Here is a 22,639-nt window from a genome sequence, read left to right as displayed (position 1 = left end):
CATTCAATCAATGTGATTTACTATGAAGCACATTTCCACTCACACACTTCAGTATATGAGGCTCATTTCCCTAAGCAGATTATGTATGCCTGTGGAGCATACTTCTTTCCCTGTTCCAACAAACATTACAAAGACCATTAAGAAGACATCCAAAGTAGCTTTAGGGTCATAGGAGCCCGAGGACCCTTAAATGGCGACTGGTTCACATCCCTCATTTTGCAGAGGATGCTATGGTGGTCCAAGAGGCAGGAAACCTGTCTCAGGTCCCACAGTTGGGGACAGAGATGAGGTATGGACACAGGGCTCACCACCCCTATTCTCCCATGGGCTGTCTCTTCCCTTAGAAACGAAAGCAAAAAATAATGCATAGCCACAAAAATATTTTGGAAAGATTGCCAAAGAAGGAAGACACACACACACACACACACACACACACACACACACACACACAAAACCAAAACCAAAACCAAAACCAAAACCAAAACTAAAACCAAAAAAAACTTTGCCCAAAGAATGAATGACAAGTGCCCTATAGTTAGGGAGAGCCCAGGGGTGCCTGGGGGGCTCAGTCAGTTAAACGTCTGACTTTGGCTCAGGTCATGATCGCACGGTTCGTGAGTTCAAGCCCCGCATGGGGTTCTGTGCTGACAGCTCAGAGCCTGGAGCCTGCTTTGGATTTTGTGTGTCTCTCTCTCTTTCTGCCCCTCCCCAACTTGTGCTCTCTCTCTCTCTCTCTCTCTCTAAACATTAAAAAAAAATTTTTTTTTAAGTTAGGGAGAGACTGCTCGTGCAGACTGTCTGCTAAGCCTGTTCAGTAACCTGGTCTCAAATCGTGGGTGTGAGTCAGTAACATTACTGAGTATCTACTCTCAAGACCCAATTGACCAGGGCTCAGTCCACATTTAGGAAAAAACCCCAGCAAGAAAGAACAAGGCAGTTTGAAAAAACGTCCGATATTGAGAATTTCTTTGATTTTCAAGTGAATATTTCACAGATACTAGGCTGACTTCCCATGGCACCACCAATGCTGGAACATTTTTGAACCCAGGAAACTGGCAACTTCGTAGGGTTCAACCTGGAAAGTCTATGTTTTTTCTTTCCTATAGACAGAACCTGACATTGAAGAATTTTATGGGAAAAGAGGGTGATTCACTAACACGTTCCTCAGCGTATCGAGAATGTCAACTCCTGTTTGACTAAATGTACATCCTTATTCCACAGCTACCTGTCATTATCCTCAATTTCAGAAATGGGAGAGGAAAAGCAACGTGATTAGGTGTGAATTGGAGAACCAGCAAGAAGCAGAAAGTGTCCTTCCCATCTTTCGGGAAAATGGCACAACCCTTCAGATGTTCTGCTCGCTGTTTAGAATGCTGCCGGCTACACCATTCGTGTTTTGGAAGGAGCATTTCCTCTGCTGAGTGTATACAGACTACATTTCAGACCAGATCTGGAATCTTCTCGACCACAGAGGCGTTTCCTTTTTCAGGCCTTCCTGGGCCACGGGACTCCCTTCATTCTTGCACCCCTCCCCCAATGCCCACTTTCAAAAGCCAGCAACCAGAATTTGCATCATGGTAAAGGGCAAGAAAACAATCAGAGGAAAACAAGGCTTTTGATATCGTTGTTGACAAGATATGAGACAAAACACTCTGGAGATGCCCACCCGGGTCAGGGCCTTCAGCTGTGGCTCTGGGACCTCAAAGGACAGAGGCTTCATTCATGTGTCACCTTAGAAGCTACCTAAGTGAGGGGTGCCTGGGGGGCTGAGTCGGTTGGACGTCTGACTTCGGCTCAGGTCATGATCTCATGGTTTGTGGGTTTGAGCCCTGCGTCGGGCTCTGTGCTGACAGTTCAGAACCTGCTTGGGACTCTCTCTCAAAATAAACAAATAAACTTAAAAGGAAAAGAAGTTACCCAAGAGAAATCAGAAACAATGAAAGGGTCTCTTCGCCTATGGAAGTTTTTAACATCCTGCCTTTTTGACAAGCTAATTCCCTCTCCCTGAGGCCTCTGGCAATCCTGGGTGGGACCCGCTTCCCCAGGCCAATGGGAGGCTTCCAAGAGCCAATCTTTTTTTTTTCTCCCTCTCTGTTGTTTCTGTTGTTGTACTCCTGTTTCAGAATCAAAGAATGTGTCTGAGAGACATAAATGCAAACAGACCTTAAAGACAGCAAGATAGTAGATATGAAGCCTATAAGGACGTAAAGGCTCCCTTTTCTTCCTCCACAGCCCGACCTCCTTCCCATCACCAAGCTCCAGAGGGGAAGTCTAGATTGCTAACTATCCCTCCAGAATTTTCCTCAACATGCAAACATGTAGATTGAGTGTGTGTGTGGTGTGTGTGATTTGTTTTCATTTCACAGAATGGATCACGCTTTGCGTACTGTCTTGAACGCCGCTTTCACTTGGGCACGTGTCTTGGGCCTGTTCCAGTATGAAGGTTTTGCATCATCCTTGTTCACAAGAGCGGTTTGAATCAGTGTGCCCGTGTGCCCAAGTTTTTAGACATTAGCATCAGCGCTGCAGGGAGCGTCTGGGTCAACTCCCTGCCCGCTCGTGGGTGCAACTCTAGAAAGAACTCCTTCAGTACCACGTAGTTCACACAGGGAAATGCCAAACTGCCGGCCAGTTCTCACTTCCGCCCACGTACGTGACGCTCCTGCACGGCTGGGCCGACAAGCTAGCCTTGGCCTTGTTCTCGGTAGCCTGGGGAGTTTAAGTCCACGCTTGCCAAGTGACGGGATGACGGGAGAAGCTGGGCCAGAGGAGGCGGGAGACGTCTGGGATTGCGGCGTGAACTCGAACCTTCTCTCCTGCACACTCTCCAGTGGGCGAACATCCACCAAGTGGGGCAGCAGTCACACATTTGGTCCCGAGACGCAGAATTCAATAAAAACTTGTAAACGGCTGGGGGCAGGTCAGCCAAGCCGCCAAGGACAGGCCATTCTCCCATAGAGGCCAACCCCGGGATTGGCCATGAGCCTGGCAGGTTCTAAAAGGTAAAATACTGAAAACCCAAAGCCCAGATGCAGGGCCAGACAGAGGGTGGGCTTCCCACGCCTAGGAACACGGGAGCCACACAGGCTTTGCCGGACGGGCTGATGGGTCATCCTGTCCAACACCGCCTAGCGGGACAGTGTGTGATGGGCCCTTGGGCCTCACCTCCCAATACTGACCACTCCACGTCCTGGGTCCCCATGATGAGAAGAGCCACATCCAATATGGCTCAAAAAAATGTTCAGCAAAGGGGAGCAAAGCTTAACAGATACTCTAAATTGTGTTTTCCGGCTGTCTTTCTCCCGCTCTCCCTCTCAAACACCACCCTTGGCATGGGTTTGGGGTCTAGAGCAGATCAAGCAGTCATTTCCTTCCCCCCACCCTCCCAAAGAGTATCGACCTATATGGAACCCTTTCTAGGTTGCTCTTGGATTTCATAGGAAAACTAATTTTATCTGGGAGATTTTTCTGTTGAGGTTCTCAAACTGGGATGAACTCTAAGAGCTGGCAGAAAACACGGACCCCAGTTCCACGCTGGTCTTTTCTCCGGCAGGAAAGCCTGTCTTCCTCTCTTGGGAGCTTGGCGAGCGCCTGGGCTCCTGGCACCCAGCGGAGCCGTCCTCACAGGCCCCCCATCCAAGTATATCCCACAAGGGTCTCACCTGAAACTCGGGACATGTCTCGACTCTCATCAGCGTCCATTGTCCTCAGGTTATCTGAGAAAGAAGAGGAAGGGATTTTAGTTTAAAGCAAATTACTAATAAGATATGAAGAGAGCGAGAGAGAGAGAGAGAGAGAGAGAAGCTCTATGCATTTAACAACAAGGTTATCTACCAAGAAGAATGCATTTTCCTCCTCACATACTTGCTGGAGTATCAGACTGGCACAGACCTTGATCCTTTTAAAAACAGCATTACAAAGATTGATAAAAATATCATTACAAGCACAGGAGGACCAAATTTGTTATTTATTGTTAATTTCCTACTGCATAATAACCCAAAATGCAAACTGACTGCAACAAAATTAAGCAGAAAATTAAATGGCCCTGGGTCATTGTAGGCACAGAATTCATTCTCTTGGCTGATCCATAGTTATGTTCTTTCTAATTTACTGAGCATGCATCGATGAACCTTGAGTCAGCTTGGTGACACGCATACACTCAGCAATCAAAAAACGAAGCAATTTGCTGAAGAATGTCTCATTTACCCAGGCAGGGCTGCATATCTGAGCGGCTCTCGTCCTCCCTCCATCAATAATGAATACACCTCCAGCCTGGCAGATGGGCAACGCGGCTGCTTCCGTCTTTGTCCCCACTCTTTCAGGGACCCTGCCTCAGACATCGCCAGCGCGCTCACGCAGGAAGTGAGGCTCACGAGGGCAGCAAGACGGGGCTGGGGCAGCCCCCAAACCTTCCTCTTTGCTGACACATGGCTGGGCTCCTCAGATTGGTGTAGGAAGAGAAAACCAAGCGGGAAGAGCCATCCTGGAGGGTGACAGGGAAGGCTCTGCCAGGCGCACCGGGCAGGTGCAGCCCCCGTCAGCTCTGGCCTGACCTCGGAGGTCTGGGGAGCCCTAGGAGGGGACACCTGGGGGCCCCTTGGGTAGGAAAGCTGTGGCCACCAGGAGGGGACCTCGACCAAATCTGCTCATTTACGCTCTGCTGGACAGCTCGGGACAGAGCCTTCTCTAAGCAACAAACGGAGTCTATCTGATGAGTCTAAATGAGGCCACCTCTGGTTCAGGGGGGACCACACCTCTGTCTCTTGGGTTCAGGTGTGTGGATCTGAGCCGGGAGGCCAGTCTTCAGCCGACCCGGACACTGATGGAGAATTCAGGGGACCTTGCCCTCTCCAGTTCAGCTGAGACTACGCAGGCAGGGGCAAATTTAGGCGTGCAGATCAATACATAGATGCCTATACGCTGTGCGCGGAATCCATATTTTCAATTTCTATGGTATCAGTACTAGTCACGAAGAAGACACGAATGACTATCACTTTTTTTTTTTTTTTTTCTGGACGGGGAGGGGTTTTCAACTATTTCTGAGAGCCACTGAATGGGTCTGAATTGTGACAGGAATTTTCCAGGCCGGCGTGCGGTGCAGGGTTACTGCCGCTGACCACAGAAGGGCAAAAGGCTCGTGGCCCACGTGTATTTCAGCCCCAAGACTGAGGGCCCACAAGCAGGCCGGAACCAAACACACGGGCCCCAGAAGCAAACCCAGAAGCAAACCCAGAGCGTCTAAGGCGCCACGGTCTTCCATGTTAAACAGGCAAAACTCTACGATTCTTTGGAAACCACCAAGACAACTACGTAGAAATAAGACGCACACGGTTGAGAAAAATCTCGAATCTTTGTACAGCATTAAGGTGAGGTTCTGTTTTCTGAAGGCGAGTACGGTGTTTTATTGTGGAATCACACAGACCAGTCTTGAAATGTCCCTGGCATGAGTGGGGGACACCTTGTTGTAACAAATACTCTTCTAAATAAACACTAGTCTAGGTGCCAGAGACAGATTCCTGATAAAAAATAAAAAAAGTATGGGGGCGCCTGGGTGGCTCAGTCGGTTAAGCATCTGATTTCGGTTCAGGTCATGATCTCACAGTTTGTGGGTTTGAGCCCCACATCGGGCTCTGCGCCGACAGCTTGGAGCCTGGAGCCTGCTTCCGATTCTGTGTCCCCCTCTCTCTCCGCCCCTCCCCTGCTTGCACTCTGTCTCTGTCTCTCTCTTAAAAATAAACATTAAAAAAAAAGAAAGTATAGGGGCACCTGGGTGGCTCAGTTGGTTGAGCATCCGACTTCGGCTCAGGTCACAATCTCACGGTTCGTGGGTTCGAGCCCTGAGTTGGGCTCTGTGCTGACAGCTCGGAGCCTGAAGCCTGCTTCGGATTCTGTGTGTCCCTGTCTTTCTGCCCCTCCCCTGCTCTCCCCCCCGCAAAATAAATAAACATTAAAATAAGTAAGTAAATAAACACTAGTCTAAATAAATCTTGTAGCAACTACTAGTCTAACAACAAAATTTGTAGAATGTTGACTTAGAATCTTCTTGCTATGCAAGTGATCCATTTTTTTCAACTTTTTTTTTCATAAAGACAAGAAAATGCCCATAACTCCTACCACTTAGAACTACTCAATTTTGTGCGTCTGTGTATGTGTGTTTGTATACACACACAGAGCACTGGACAAAAACAGGACACTAAACTTGTTCCAAATATACTGCTGTGAATTTTTTTTTTCATTTCATCCTACACCCATTTTTGTATTTTGCAAATAAATCTACATCAACGCCCTCATTTCAATGGCTACGCACAGCTCAGCTGTGGGAACTGATTTATCCAGCATTCTATTGTAGATTCAAGCTATTTCCAAGCAAAGGACAGACTGTTTCCTAAAGCCCCATAGATGGCTCCCCACCTTGGCTCTCAGGGAGAAGGTGTCCTCCCTCATGGTGGCGGCAGAGAGGGAGACCCTCTGGGTTTGAGGCCAGGGCCAGAATCCATTCACATCAGGTCCCTTGTCGTGGGTCTGGCGGTTCAGGCAGGAGGTGTGACAGGTGCCACAAAGCAGAAAACAGAGGGTCTGAGGCCCAGACCAGGTTCTGCTGGGCCGGAAAGGTCTGCCCTGGGCAGTCACCTCACCTGTGTGTCTTGTGTGTCCCCTCCAGGAGGCAGCCCCATCCCAGCAGCCGTCTGCACACTCAGGACGGCGGGTGTTCTGGGGGCCGGCGACACTGAGCAGAGGATGGGGAATCTGTGTCAACACGCCTGTTTCCATTTTCGCTAAATGTCCACCCCCACCCCCACCCCCACTATGTGTAACTCCACTGGGTAATCAGCACCACCTAGATTTTCAAACACAGTCTGAATGAATCCTACTCCGCGTAGGCGTGTGGCCCCCTTGCTCGGGACTAATGTCGGCTTGTTACCACTGCTTTGACCTTCTTGACAATTCGGGGACAGGGCCCACGCCCCGTGAATTCTGCAGCTGGGCTTGCTTGCCATCACACGGGGAGGGGGACATGGGGGGACTTGACCAGCTCCCTCAAACTTCCCCAAAGTCCAAATTTGCATCTCTTGGGATGGAACAGTCGTGACTTTTTTTTTTTTTTTTTTTTTTTTTTGGTAAAAGTGACTGTTTTCAGGCAAAGATCAGACAAATCATTCAGCGATGGGAAACTGATGTGAGGGCGAGGAAATTCCGTCCCCTCCAAGACCCGAGATGACAGAGGGGCAGCTGGTGGGGGGGGGCGTGCGTGGCTAGGAAGGGGGGGCGGGGCTCTGCGCTCATTTTCAGAAAGCTTCCTTGCCTTCTACTCCCACATGGACGCTGTCTGTGTCCAGAGTCAAGTGCAAAGCGGAGAGCTAGGGCTGCACAGGGTCTCCGCCACGAAGGAGCTCACGAACAGAAAGAGGGGTTCATCACACAAGCGGATCAACAACTTGTTTTCGGGAACCGGCACCTACACAAAAACCAGGATCGTAGGTCTGTGGAGGGAGAAGCCAGAGGGAACGATTGTTTCACAGAAGTCAACTGTGATTTTCTACTCCGCCCGGGGATACCCAGACACCTGAACGCCTGAACCGATCGACGGAAGAAAACACCACGGCGGCAAACACCCGTCGCCTGGGCAGTTCGTAGGGCCCTGAATGCTCTTATTGTGTCTTTGGAGCCAGTGGCTCTGAATCTTGCACAAGGGGAAACAGATGCGGAGATAAGTGGAGGCCAGCGTGACAGCGACGTCGGGGGCTGTCCCTCCGGGGGTGGAGGGCAGAGCCTGCTGTCAGAAGCCACTGCCCACGACCATCTCCCTCTCAGCGGTCACTGAGCCTAACACCGCTTGCTGTCTCTCCCTCCTTCCCCTTCCCTCTCTGTGTCTGTGTCTCTGTGTCTCCCAGGTCCCTCTGCTCCAACAGGACTTGCCTGGTTTCGGTTTCATGGAGTTGGCCTATCAGCGACTCTAGAAAGCAGGGGGTGCAGGGGGGCAAACACAAGGGCTGAGAGATGGAGCAAAGGTGGCCCAGCACATTTCTGCTCCTGCAACCAGGCCAGGGGAGATGTGGCCTTACAGCTGGGGCCACCCTGTGAAGGAGCCCTGGAGACGGGGAGCTTTGGAAACACCACCCCCCCACCTTGTCCCTTGTCCTTCTTTCCTTCCTCCACATGCATGATGGACTGGGGACCTGGCTGTCCCCTGGGAAGATGCATCCAACTGCCCTGGGCGGTCGTGGCTCCTGGGCCAGGAGCTGGGCAAGTCTCCAGTACTGTCCTCATTTCCACCTGCGAGCGAGCAGGTGGCCCCAAGAACAGCCCCGAGAGCCACAAGGAGCCTCAAGGGCCACTGTCACGTGTGCATGGCTGGCTGCGGTCCCCAGCCCCGTCCTCAGCCTCCTGAAGTGCCCCTTCCTTTCCCAAAGATGAGCCCCTCCCCTCCCTTCACATCATTTGCTCTGAAATCACCGTGCTCGCCCATAATGAAGTCAAAATGAAAAGCCAGCTGCCCGTCCAGAACCACAACTTGATTCCTTTTCGAGCAGCCCGAAGTCATGGCTGTTCCAGCACGGCTAAGTGCACAGCATGCGCAACTGGCCGTGATGAACCCCGGTGGTCACTCAGCATGAGTCTGCTCCCCAGGTTCACACAACTCCTCCACAAGCTTTACAAAAAACCCTCAGTTCTCTGTGGTTCAAGCAACGGACACAAACTAAAGAAAATGCCATGTCTGCGCAGCGAGAGGCTGTTAATAAGACTGTCCTGCCTGTTTGCAAGTTGCCAACGGAGTAAATCTTAAAAGCCCTCGTGGCGCAGAACAGAATTTTTTTGGAGCCCTGTGTGGCGACGAGTGTTCACTATGCTTATCGTGGTGATCGCTTTGCAATATGCACAAATATTGAATCGGTATGTTGTCCATGGGAAACGAACGTAATGCTACTTTGCAATTATGCCCCAATTAAAAGTGCATCCATACATAAAAACAATGCCTTTCCCCGCCCCTGATACACAGAGGTGACTTTCTGCCCAGCGCCATTTCACGACATTTCTCGAGTACCTTAGATGTGCCAGGAAGAGGCAGTAAAGGAATGGATATGGCTTTATTCAAGCGACTGACTACGGCATTTAACAGGCCAACGGGAGCGGGCACCTGGTCTACCTTGTCCACCGTTTTATGTGTCTGGCACAGTGTTCGTTTGCTAAACGTGTACCTGTAACCTTCGCGATTACACCATACAACTGTAATCATCGCGCACGATCTGTATATGATTTCCCTTCTATAGATGAGAAGACTGAGGCTGATAATGCAGCAGCCCGCACGAAGGCACCCGTCTAACACAACAGCGGAGCTGATCCGAACCCACAACCTCTCCACGGAGACGCGTTTTTCACTCTCGCCCGGGGGCGAACCGCAGAGCCCGGGCTCGTGGTCCCAAATTTCAAATGGACAACGGGCAAGGAGTGGATGTTCCCTGTGTCCTAACAGGAAAGAAGTGTGTCCTTGGTACTACTGTGCAGGTAAAGGCAGACTTCATCCCACAACTTCCACGGTGAAGTCAAATTCTGCTTATCGCATAAAATGTATGCTGTTGATCTTTGTTTTTTCCCCCTCCTGAAGAGTGAGATTGCATTACACTTACATTTGGGGGTTATTTCCTTATCAATGACGCTTGTTTTGAAGGGGGCGGGTGTGTGGGGAAAACGGGCCAAGCCTATAATCTATTTAAAACGCCTTAGGTCACAGACCTCTTTAATAAAACCCATTATCCCTGCCCAGAGAGAGCCCTTTCATTTTCAGATGGGTAGATTTTATTTTTGCAAATCTATCATATCACTGTGAATTACACTGTATCGTAAAAAAAAAAAAGAAATGTTCCAAGAGAAAGCTAAAGCAATCTGCGAGGTCTTTGTGTCTGGTCAGGGGGACCTTATAGGTTTTCCTAACAACTTGACAAAACAGGTCAGGAGAGCATAAAAACTTCTGGGCACTCTTATTTCATTTCTGATTCTTTTCATTTTTCAAAAATTAGCTGCCAATCTACACATTTTCATGATTATTCCACAGAGTATTGCTGGCACAAATAACAATGAAAAACAAGATTTCAACAGGACAGCAGGGAATCCAATTTGGCTTTCGCCGGGCTCCCCCTCCCCCATATTTAACGGAGCCACAGAAAACGCCTCCAGTGGTACGTTCTACTGTGAACCTGCTTTTTTCAGGGCAAATTAGCTCAGATGTGCAACTCTGTCCTCACATACCTCCCCCGCCTTTGGGGCAGGAACTGGTATGCAAAAGAGGAAGGGGGGGGGGGACCGAAGAAGCCTTTTCAAAATACAGCTAAAAAGCATGCTGTTTGAAAACATTCTCAGCAAGGAGATATTTAATGCAGAAGGGAAAAGAACACAAGAATACTGCTAAATGTCATCATGGAGCCACCTGTCTCCAAGTGAGGTATAAAGAACGATGAGAGATACTGCATTACATTAGAATTTTTTTTTTTTTTTTAAATAGAGAAGGCAGAGTTAGAGGGACGGTTCCCTGCGCTCACCCATCTGCTCTCAAAAGCAGGTCCTGCACAGGATTTCTAGGGGCCCTAGAAGGTTCTGGCATTGTGTGATTCTCCTATGCAGACAAGAGACTGTAAAGGATCTGGGAAAGAGCCTAGTAAAGAATGTTCCAGCACTAGACCACAGGCTCTCAAACTACTCCCAACACTGTTTATGCGGCAACCGTGGCAGAGACGTTCACACTCAAAATTTACATTCACTTTTATAGGACTTTTCCTGATTCTGACTGTCCTCAGAAGCCATTTCCTAAGCAGCTTCCTCAAATATAAATGGCTTTTTACACTTCGCTTCATCACTTAAGTAAAAAAAAAAAAAAATCTAAGTTTAGAATCATTCTCTTCTACCCTCTTCCCGATTTCAGAAGACCTTCATGCATGGCCAGCGACGGTGCAACAAAAATGAGATTTACACCTTTAAAAAAATATAAAAACTGCCCCAAAATAATGATGTGCACCGATATTCCCAAGAGTGCTGATGTCTTGTCATTTCTTATTACAAAGTGATGAAACAGAGGAGCATTTTCCTGTTCCTATATTGCGCCCGCCCCCCCCCCCCCAAGTTATTTTTTTCACTTAAAAAAAAAGGATCAATACAAAGTTACAATGTTCACTAAGTGTTTTACTCAGCAACTGCCAGTGCTGTCCTCACGAAGAGAACAGTATCTTCTCTGGTCCTCTTAGCGGTGGCTTTAGTTAAGGTGTTAGTAGATCATTTCATGGACACACGTCGAACCTCAAAATGAAAACCGAACACGCAAATCCACTTGTGCTGTATACCCATAACATTCCCCCAAATGGTAACACTACAAGTCCGCCAGACTTTTTTTACATTGAAGGGCTTGTGTGAGCTGCCTTGGCGAAAGATACATTCCACTGAGACCCAAGGAAGTACACTTAGACAAATCTCCCCAGGCACGGCCGGTTGTTTACAAATACACCCACATCTGTTTATTTCCAATAACTGGGAGCCACTGCTGATTTGCCCGCTGAGAACATTCTGGTAGGGACTGTAACCTTTTCTCGTTTCAGGTTAGCCTCTGCTGTCTGGGTGGGAGTGAGACAAGATCTACCAATGTACATAGAAACCTGGAGAGAAAATGTGTTCCGGAGCAAACACGTCGAGGGACTCGTGGTTGCCCAGACTTCCAGGTACCCCTTATTCCTTGCAATGGAAAAAGGCTGCTTGGCCCAGAGAGAGGGGCTGTTTCCTCCTGGCTCCAGGCAGGAGAATGTAGACAGCCTGCTGACTGACTCCCTCCACTAAAGCCACAGAGTTTCCGGGCCAAAGGGAAATTCTCTCTGCAAGAAGACACACATTCTGAGCTCCTCCGTTCTTTTTGGCAACACCCACAAATCATCAAGTAAAATCACTTAAAGTGAGGCAACTTTGTGAGAAGCGTTAAAAAATCACCTATGTGCCCGCTTTCCCACTACGTCCACACCCCACGGAATGTGGATTCAAGACCCCGGTTCCTTGAACCCTAGCCTGCGTCCCGGGAGCTGCAGGACTCCAGAATTCACCTCGCTCCCCCAACCTCAAACGGTCTCCGCTGAAGTCAGACCAAGCCGTTTCTGAGAAGAGTAGAAGGGGGAACACACATATCAGTTACTTGGTGAGAACGACTGCTTTGACAATCCACCCAACAATTACAGACAAGAAGACCGCTCAATGTTCTCAGTGGCCTCTTCAGTTGGATCGAGTTTGCAAGGAAAGTTCTAGATGTCCATTTTATTCTGGGACAGACCGAGAGCTCGGTCCCAGCGGGGCTGTAACCCAGACGTGGGTTATATGCCCAAGAGCCCCGCACAAATGACGAGGTCCATATGAACACACACATGTTCCTGGCGGGCATCAGGCCCAACCAGGATCGCCTAGAGCCCAGTCTGTAATCCACAACCTTTGGCCTACAAGGTCCTCATGCAAACCCGGGTGTGGGGTGTCATCAGTAGAACCTCACAGAAGCTTACAACTTCCTCCTCTGTAGGGCTACAAAGAGATCGGCACGTCCTTATTTATAATTTGGCAGAAAATGCTCATGTCCGTCAGACAGCAAAACATAGGAGAGCTAATTTTGAACAGTACAACCAGATTTTTCTGCGGCCCTTAAGTAAGTGTAAATCATTTTCAATGCTTCACTTTTAAGTATTTTGTTTGTTGTTATTGTTCAGCAAGTTTCCTTTCTTTTGCAGAAGGCTCTCCTCCTCCACATGAAGCTGGAGGTTCCTGAAATCCCAGGAAACACGGGACAACTCCAGGCAGCAGGAAGCCCCGTGGTAGAAAAGCCCTCGAAATTTCCAAATGAGTTTTAAAAGGGAATTAATTGCCTTATCTCTCTAACAACCTCCCATAATTAGTGGTCTGATTTCAGTTTAATGAAGTGGGATACACAATTTATCAATATGGTTCCACCGTGGATCTCTTTGCATATCACTTTAATTTTCCGCCCTACACAAAACTCAGCCACAAAGGAGGAGAAAAAGGTCAGTTTTTCAGGCTAAAAGTGGGGCTCACACCGGGGGGTCGCTGGCTCTCTCTCCTTTCCATTAAAAGCCCTGGAGGACATTTCAGAGTGTCTCAGGAACAAGCTTATAAAAGATCAATTCCTCATTTTCATTTCTCCTGAAGATTCTAAAGTAAACATTCCCCCCCCACCCCCACCGACCTTAGGGCTAAGGAGGTATCTCATTTGCTCTGAGTTTGCCAGCAAAAATCTGACTCAAGGACCAAAAAGCACCCCCCAAAAAATGGACGAATCAATGTCCATGGTGGAACTCTTAGCTTTGGAAAGGAGTCGGACCCACATGGCTCAACCTGCAATTGTTCCAAATGACCAGAAAACGCCTTGGAGGGTTGATATCGGCGCGATCTCGAAAATGGAGCTTAAAGTCCCACCTCGGTATGGATAAGAGCGCTTAAAAATACTTCATGCCGCTCTTTGTCAGTTGTTTGTACAGCCTCTGCAAGCCACTCCCCCCCCCCCCCAAGAAAGAAGCAAGACGGAGGGAGGGCAGGGAAGGAGGGCAGAGGAAGGATGCTGGGTGCGCCCTTCACATCCCACGGCCCCCTGAGCCCCCTGGCCTGGCAGCTGGGCACCATATCCATTACGCTAACTTTTGGCGCGAAAACGGCAGGAAGAGAGTCAGATTTCCTTTAGCAGTGAGCTGATTGCCGGAGAAAAATGAATCATTGCACACTTGAGTGAGAAAATATGAAGAAGGCACTTTCCCACTAATTAGGGCCCATTCTGGGCAATCCGTTAAGCAGTGGCCCCTGCGCCACGAGCCATCAGGAGGTGGGGCACGGGAACACCCGAAAGCAGCGCGTGCAAATGTGCATAATGACGCTCTCCATCACCCCAGACAGGCGGCGCAGGGGTGCGGGGCAGGGGCTGGGCAGGGGCCACACCGGCTCCCCCCACCCCCCCCCCCCCCATCTATGCAAGCGCAGCAGAGAAGGCGCGGGGCACTCACCGGTGAGCGCGTGCCTCCCAGAGACCTACGGGCGCTGCCTTTTGAGGACTGGGGTGGGGTCTTCGGACCCTGGGCCGCGTGGAGTCCCCTCGACTCAGCCGCCTGAGAGGGACCCTGCTGTCCCCCGGGGTGGCGGCCCGTCTCCTCCACCACCGCCTGCACACTCCACTGGGGCGGAGAGAAAGGTGGGACCATTTGCCAAATATGCAAAAAAGGAGGGAAGATAGTTTTCTCTCAGGAAAACATGGGCAGGAAGGGAGCCTTGTGCTTCCTGTCCTGACCAAAACGGGTTCAGAGATTATGAGGACGTCTGAGCTGACAGGCTTGCGGTGGAAGATGGAGGGAGCTCTTTGAGTCAACAGGAATTGAGGGCTCCCCGAAGGCAGAAATGGCTACACGGGAGAAGGGAAACAGGGCCAGACCTGCGCCGGGCAAGACAGAGGCCCCCAGGCCTGGCCGTCTGGGCTTTCGCCACGTCTGACAGAGCATCGCGGGTGGGTCACTGGGGGCACCTGTGGCAGCGGCCTGTTTATCACAGCAAAGTCAGACAAGGACAAAAAGCCAACGGAAGCCTGTAGGCCGCGGACTGTAGGTGTAGGCCTCGGCCGGTGCCCGCGGGCCCTTCTCAGGGGTGACCCCCCCCCCCCCCAGCGACACACACACACAGAGGTGGCCCTGCCCCCTCTCCCCACAGGAACTTCTGCAAAGCGGCTTTGGGTTGGCTGCCTCTCACTCGTCCTCGTCCCCACGCAGCATCTCACGCCTCACGTTCCATCACGTCTTAAAGACATTTGCCAGAGTAGCACACAACGTTTAAAAACCGCGTCTGAGGAAAGCTATGAAAGCGACAGCCTGGCAGGGCGGGTGTCACGGGAGCCACAGAGAGAGGAGCCGGGTGCAGAGTTGTTTCTCAAACTGCACAGAGCACCGCCGCCCCCTCGGGTCTCCACAGGGAACCAGCCACGTTGCGGTCCCTGGAGTTGGGTCTGGGGTGTGAGAGTCCCCAACGGGCCCCACTGCTATTTCCTACCTTATCTGACTTTGAAGCTTGTGTGTGTGTGTGTGTGTGTGTGTGTGTGTGTGTGTGTGTCTGCCCCTCCCCTGCTTGCTTGCTCTCTCTCTCTCTCTCAAAAATAAATAAAAAATAAATTAAAAAAAATATCAACAGACCCACCCCAGACGGGGAGTAACCTTAAGCACCGGGGGCCAGACAGAAGTAGCATCTGGTCAGAAGCCCGAGGCACAATTCCCGGGAAGGCCTGTGAGCCTCACACATCACAAGCGTTGCCAGAGAACCAACAAGAGGCGTGGGTTCGTTCTCCGTGCCGGAGCCACTGGGGGAATCTCCATTAGAATAAGGCAACGGAAACCAATACTTATTTCGTAGCGAAATGATTTCATAATCACAAAGCTTAGAAGATGGGAAAAACGCACACGAGCCGTGAAACGGTGTTATCCTTGACGGATTCTGGGTTCACTGCAAAGCCATAACCTGCACACACAGTCTTGGGCAGACACCCAAAGTACTGACATCATTTACGTCTCAACTCAACAGCATAAAGAGGAAAATCCATCGCGCTTTAGTAAAAGGCAAAAACCAACCGAACAAACAGAACCGAAAAGGAGGGGCTTTATTACTCACGTCAGGTCTGTGTGATGTGAAAACTCTCACCCTGCCCCTATGCCTCCCTCTCCACGCCAGCTCTGTGTGTGTGTGTGTGTGTGTGTGTGTGTGTGTGCATGTGCAGAGACTCATAGAATTTATTTCCTGTATCTGTTCACACACACCTGATCTTGAAGCACACATGGGACTCGTGTACGTGTGGGGGTAGGGGCATTTCATCACATGGCATCCACCACGTTCCCCCAAATTTCCAAAGTTTGACATGTATGTTGACAATGTGCAACTGCATTACCTAAACATGAGACACACAAATCCAAATCAAGGGGGGGGATCCCCCCAAAACAACCATCATCCTCGAACGCTTCAGTCTCTCGCCAAGTGACAAAGACACGGTGGCCCTCAGCACGCCTGAGCTTCAGACCTCTTGGCCAGGAAATTCACCAAGCTCTCAATGTCTCAACAAAGGAACCGGTGCCACGGACGGCCACGGTTTACCTTCCCTCACGAGGCCGTGGACCAACTTCTCCAAAGCGTCCAACATCACACATGCACCGTTTTCTTTACAGACCCGCCAACTCGTCCCGCGAGACCACACTACTGGGCTATTACGGCCACCAGGCTCCTGAATTCCGAGGAGGTATACTTAATTCCTCAAGGTGCAGCATTTCACTGAAAACACTGGTGAATTAAACAAACAAGCATGCTGGGATTTACAGAGCCCCTGCCTTCAACTACCACCAGGAAGCAAAACGGGAAGACGGCACGGCCACTGAACTCAGTAACACGGTCTCGCATCAGCCCGGGTGGACTTTAAGACCGGGAAGCACATTTTTGTTTTTGTTTTTGTTTTTTTTGTTTTTTTTTGCCACGTAAAAAAGGTATCAACACATACGTTCCTGGAAAGCTTTGAAATCACATACATGATATCAAGCCAGAACTGTATGGGATTTGAAGACGTGACATCATTATTTACATGTGTGCACACGAGTTCTGTTTTAACACATTCTGCATATCCTATGATGTAAGCAGGTAATCTTCCTGCCACGGATACTTGTCACTGTTTAAAATTTTAGCCACGTTGCCAAATAATCTGATTTGTCGCCGAAACAATTCTGACACACGGAATACCGAAACATACTCAAACGGCAGCTTTAAAATTCCATGTGAAAGATGAGTCCCATTGACCCCCTCAAACGTCTCCAAACAAAGAAAGAAATCCAAGAGGCTCCAACCGTTTCCTGCTGGTTTCTCTCTCCTCTCAGCTCAAAACCAAGTGAACCCATCTTTGCAACCGTTTCAATTTCTATGAAAGTTGAAATATTGTACACATTGCATATCTTCTAATTCCATAAATTTTTCTCCTCGAACAGGAGTTGGTTTGGGGGGCAAGTAGATATTTTCTTCAAGAGAAGTTTGAGTCTCCAAGTTCAAAAACAAGGTGTCTGGGAGCAGAGATGGGGGTGGGGGGAGGCAGGGGAGGGGAACAAGCAGCATGCTGGCTGAGCCAAGCACGCTGCCTTGAATTCGCTCTGGGCCGGCTGCAGCCCCGGGGCGGGGAGAAGGAAAACAGGGTTGGCAATGCCTGTCCAGACGCTGCGGACTTTCTGCTCTCCACATGTCACACTCTGTGCCTCCAAATTGGAAGAAAAAACAATCTCATCGTCACTAGGTTCCTCCGGAATCACCGAGGATCCTTGACCTTTTTTTTTTAAAATACATTTTCAAATACACCCACCAGTAACCTGACGCCTTCTTGCCAGGGCGTTTGGAAACCTAATCGCCAAAATTGCAGTCAGCAAAGGAACCACTAACTTTTCAGACCGGGATAATTCTTCATTTTGCCGAAACCAAGTTCAGACGCGATCTAAAGGTTTTTCAGGACAAGCAAAAGGCTGGCCCCTCAGAGATCAGGAGAGAAAGCTCTCCCTGGGTGACTTTATAAAGCCTGGCTTCCGTCACCTCTAGGCACATATCAATTTAAATGCAACGGGCGCTGGACCGTCCTCCCCGTGGTGACAGCGGGGCGGCTCAAGAGTGTCCCACGCCGGCCTGGCCCTGCGCCTTCGGTCACCGCACAAGTTGGCGGCGGAGGCTTTGACAAAAGTCAGCGCTCTCCCTATCCCCAGAAAGGAGAGGCGGACCTGAGCGAAAGCAGGGGTCACAGCTCTTACTGCCTTGTCTTTTCATTCTCTACCTCTCTGTTTTTTTTAAGCCACCGGCTACTCTGAGTTTTCCTACTGAAATTCAATTGGAAAACACTCACGTGGACGTGTGCGTCGCACTTTGGGGGCCGAGACCGATCCTCGGGCGCGAACAGCAACCTCGGGGCCGGGGCTCCCTCTGCCCCGCCGGGCTCGCCCGGGGCCGGCCGCCTCGCCACCTCCAAGGTCCCGGCCGGGCTCGGGCTCGGCGGCGCTGCGCGGGGACCCGGGGACCGTGGCCGCAGTCGCCGCCCCGGGCCGCGCACGCACTTGTTAGAGCGCCCTGCTAACTCGGCCGTCAGGCTCTTCCCAGCTTTCTTTCACAACGACTTCCTGAAGTTGCTCACTCGCCCGGTTCCCCATTTCTCCGCCACCCTCCCCCCCCCACCCCCCCACCCCTCCTCTGCCGGCTCCGACCCGGCTTTCGCGCTGGCTGCCGGCCGGCCGCCCCGCGCGCACAGCGCCGCCCACGGGCCGCGCACCTGGGCCCCCTCCGCGCCGCGCCCCTGCGCCCCGCCACCTGCGGCCGCCCGCGCTCCGCAAACTTTGGGGGAGGCGCACCCCTCCGGCCGACCGCTCCGCCGGCCCGCAGCCGCCCCGCCCCGCGCGCTCCGCCCTGCCCTCGCCCGGCTTGCTGCCCCGGAACGCGGAGCGGGACCCGGGGGGCACGGGGCGCGGAGCCGGGCGCTCGGCCTGGCGCGGAGGGGGACTCGGAGCGGGGCGCGGGTCCGGGCGCGGAGAGGGACTCGGAGCGGGGCGCGGGTCCGGGCGCGGAGGGGGACCGGGAGCGGGACGCACAGACGGGCGCGTAGCGGGACGCGGATCCGGGGCGTAGCTGGGCGCGCCGCCTTCGCCCCAGCCTCCGCCGCCGGGTCGCCGGCTCCCGCGGTGCGGTCCGACCGCAACTCCGGGACCGCGCGCACAAACTTTGCCGGGGCGCGGGGCTGGGTCCCGCCCCCCCCCCCCCGTCCCCACTCCTACCCCCACTCCCACTCCCACTCCCACTCCCACTCCAGGGCCGCCGGGGCGGCGGCGGGCGCGGGCCGTACCTGCTGGCGCCGCCGCCGGCTGCAGCCCGCTCGCCCGCGCCGGGCCCGCTCGGCGCGCCGCCGCCACCCCCGCGCGCAGCGCGCCCCGGCCCTCCCCTCGTCGCCGCGCTTCCTCATTCCAGCGCCGCATCGCGCCGCGGCCCCGCGCGGCAGGTGGCGGCCGGCTTTCTGCGCCCCGGCCCGGGTGGCGGCATCGGCCGCGGCGCCGCGGGGCCCGCGCTTAACCCTTGGGGACCCGGCGCGGACGACGCGCGCGCGGGGCGGCCGGAGGCGGCGGCGGGGCGGGGGGTGCCGCTCGCCCCGCCGCGGGGACTCCGGGGACCCGGGACATCGTGAGGCACTTTCCCCGGTGTCTGGGGTGGGGAGCGTCCGTTGCCCGCCCGGCTCCACGTCCCTCGAACTGGGGCCACTGGGCTCCCCGTTTCCGGCTGCGACCCCGGGTGAGGAGTGCCCACCCGAGGGGGTGGGAAAAGTTGATCCTCCGCAAGTGAGGGGAAGGTGCGATTCATTTTCCCAGACAACCAATGGAATACCTCTCGTCTCTCTTCCCTCCCACCTGCTCAGGCAGAAGTTAGGATCGCGCCTTCCATCTTGGTCTGCGTGCACACCCAGGTGTGACAGGGCGGCCGCGGGAGGAGGTGACAGCGAAGGCCTTGGCACCTCAGACCCCCCCCCCTTCCCCGAGCCCCGAAGCACGCGAAGGAAGGCGCTGCGTGTGTCTCGTTGAGACAGGAATGCGGGCTCTAACCGCGCACCTCTTGACGCCCGTCACTCTCATTAGCCGGGCCCCACCCGAGCGGGAGCCAGGCGACGGTGTGCTGTTTGAGCAGAAGAGGGAGAATCGTGAATGCAGGCGATTTGTCCCCATCCCCCTTGGGCGTTAAGGGAGGGATGGAGACCAGCGAGCCGCGGGCCCTGCCCTTCAGGACTTGCAGGGGCGCATCCGGAAAGGTACCCCTGCACGGGAGAGAGGAGATCCAGTGCAGATCCTGGGGAGGGCCAAATGATGCCTTCCTGCAGGAGAGTGAGGAAGGGCGCCCCTGGGCCCGGAGGGGGCTCGGGGGTGCAGGCCTTGCAGGTGGACAGAACAGCGCAAAGGTGACAGGTGGAAAATGTCACTTTGGGCAATTGAGTGAGGCAGTGACTGGAGACCACCGGGGAAGGCTGTGGCCGGCCTGGCTGAGGAGGCTGCTGGTGGCAGGGTCCAGACAGTCGTGGACCTGCTTTGCCTGGTGCCATCTCTGGGAGAAATGTCCTCTACCCTCCACGAACCCCAGGCAGCGGGACACGTTCTTCCTGGACCACTTCCACAACTCCTACCACTGAATTAGTGCTAAGAGAAACTCTGAGATTCTGAGCCCAGAGCCTGTTAACTCCCCCTGCTTAGAGCCCAGAGGAAGTGGAGCTAGTAAAAAGGTCCATGGCTTTAATCCCTAGCCCACCCCTTACCTATATGACCTTAGGCAAGTCACTGAACCTCTGAGCCTCATTGCCCTCATCTGCAAAAGAAGTCAATGCCACTGCATTGCTCTTCATTGCAAGAGTCCTTGTCAGGATTCTATGAGTCAATAGACATAAGGTTCAAAGCCCAGGGAGGCCAAAAATGTAGTGGAGAGGTTAGAGGATACCTCTGGTTCTTAGAGGCACACAACACCCTTAGCCCCCAGTTGTGTCTCTTTAAATGTGTGTCATGGGTCCCCAGGAGTGGGAATCAAGGACTCAGGTCAAGGCATTTCCTCCTGGGGCAGAAGAGTAAGAGGTGAAGGACCCGGATAGTTGATGCTGTGTGGTCTTGGCCGAGTTCCTGAACTTCTCTGAGCTTCCATTTCCCCGTGTACAGCTGGGTAGGAATAAGGTAAGCCACCTCACAGGATTGTTTGTGGATCGTGTGTTTCACATATGACAGTTCTTGCCGTCTGCTGATAGCAGAGAAAGGACTCTGAGTGGTCACTAGTGTTCATCGTGAGCCCTGCTAGCTACCAGTGTCTTGTTGAGTTGGAGAGCAAGCTGGGAAGAACCAGGCTTCATGGTCCACCCGCCCCCCCCCCCCACCCCCACTCCAAAACAGGTAGAGGACAAGAGTCCTGCTGTGACCTGGGCTCTGTGGGTAGACACCAAGGCCTTGGAGAGGCTGCTTAAATCATCAATAAAAGCACGTTGGAGGGAAAAACTTAGCAGGGGAAATTGAAACAGGTGATGCTTTTTTTTAAAAAAAATTATAGCTCTAAAGTCATTTTGTTTCTTTAGAATAGATACATAATAATGTTGCAGCATTTAACGAAGGGCAGCCTAGTTTATTCAGACAATAACTGTCAAATTAGCAATTTTTCTTCTTTTGCGATATTACCAAAAGAACAAAGAGCCCCTATAGAATGAATCACAGACTACTTACTCAGAGCTTACTCTAATAAGGGAATCCTGCTATGGGCACTTTTGTTCTGGCAGAGACTAGAGACGGTTCTAAGGAGAATGAGTTTTAAACAGAAGACGGATGGTTGATTCGCACTTTCATTTCTTACTACCTGTGTGAGTCTTGGCAAGTTACTCAACCTCTCTGAGCTTCTGGTCTGTCCTCTGCAGAGCATACCAACTTAACAATGGTGTTGATGGAATGAGGTGAAATTAAGTGAGCTGGTGTATGCAATTTGCTGTGGTTATAATTGTATTTTGCTTCCATTAAAAAAATATCTGTTAAACGGCAAAGGATGAATATCCCTTTTTCCTGCAGCCGTTGGGAAATAGCAGGAATAATCCTGAAGTAACAGGAAAAGTTGTTCATAAAAAAAAAAATTCTATCGTCTTTCTACAATGCTGAAGTAATGCAGAACGCACACAGTTTCGTCTGTAAAGGAACAGGAACGCGAACGAAGAGACCAGGACGTGGATGGAATTTTTGCAACAAGGACTCTGCTTCTTTGGTTTCTTGTCCCTACTTTTCACCACCCCCAGCTTCTGCTTCTGCTGTTTTTGAAAACCAACAGTTGCTGGTCTGGGGCAAGATTCTTGACCATTTTTTCCTGAGGCTCACTGCCTTGGGTTTGGCTTTTTCTAAGCACAGAAGGGTGGCTCCCACTCCTTCTGGAAGGGAAGGAGCAGGACACAGGGGCCAGGACTGCCCGGCCAGCCGCACGGAGACCCCGCAGGATGTTCCGTTTCCTGCCACGTTTAAAAGGCCCTCTCTGGAGGCTCCGTTGCTCCTGGCTTTGAAACCCACAGAAATTCAGCAGCTCTCCTCATCGTTCACATTTCCGCCTCTCGATCTGAATCGAGGATGTGTCGCAGCTGACAACCAAATTCTTCCCACTTTATGACAATTCCTTTCGCTTTATTCCCCTTGGAATTTGGCAGAAGACACTTAGATTCTCAAAACTGGTGACTTTTTAATCAATACTGTTTGGTTGGAAGAGACTGAAAAGCAAACTAGGTCGGATATAACGACTTGGAGAAGAATAGATTTACCCAGAAAGCTTTCTGATGAAAAGTTGTTGAAGATGTTTTGGCGGACTACAGGAAAAGTAGATCTTGATCTGGCCTGAACAGATCAGAATAAAGACAGAGGGACGAGTCTGCATCCAGGCGATTCCACCGTTTTATAGGAGCAAGATTAGAACAGGATTGTGGAGTTCTAAGTCTGCTGGTGGCACATCTCCATTCACTTATTCGACGAGCATGTATTCAGTGACAGCTACCATTACAACTGGTACTTGAGAGGCAGGAAGTCCCAATAAAGACATAACGTGT

General features: G+C 51.8%; 1 protein-coding gene across 19 annotated transcripts in view; it reads right to left on the bottom strand.

Annotated features, from left to right (window-relative positions):
* The window catches only part of IKZF1 (IKAROS family zinc finger 1), a 101,201-nt gene extending 81,703 nt beyond the window's left edge, over positions 1–19,498 (bottom strand). For 2 of the 19 annotated variants that reach the window (XM_047850948.1, XM_047850952.1), the window contains exons 1-2: positions 6,636–8,303; positions 3,663–3,716 (exon numbers count right to left, since the gene is read on the bottom strand). In XM_047850948.1, coding sequence (XP_047706904.1) covers positions 3,663–3,716; positions 6,636–6,771 — 190 coding nt within the window. In that variant the 5' untranslated portion in view covers positions 6,772–8,303. Of the gene's footprint in view, positions 1–3,662; positions 3,717–4,206; positions 4,231–6,635; positions 8,306–14,024; positions 15,122–15,666; positions 15,692–17,911; positions 18,227–18,898; positions 18,938–19,431 lie in introns of those variants that run through there. The other 17 variants (XM_047850951.1, XM_047850966.1, XM_047850963.1 and 14 more) reach the window with 14 other exon arrangements.
* Between the last annotated feature and the right edge of the window lie 3,141 nt (positions 19,499–22,639).

This window comes from Prionailurus viverrinus, chromosome A2, assembly GCF_022837055.1.
Source record: "Prionailurus viverrinus isolate Anna chromosome A2, UM_Priviv_1.0, whole genome shotgun sequence".
In the NCBI taxonomy this organism is placed as follows: domain Eukaryota; kingdom Metazoa; phylum Chordata; class Mammalia; order Carnivora; family Felidae; genus Prionailurus; species Prionailurus viverrinus.
Note: the sequence above shows the minus strand (reverse complement) of the source record. Positions and strands in the feature narration are given on the sequence as shown.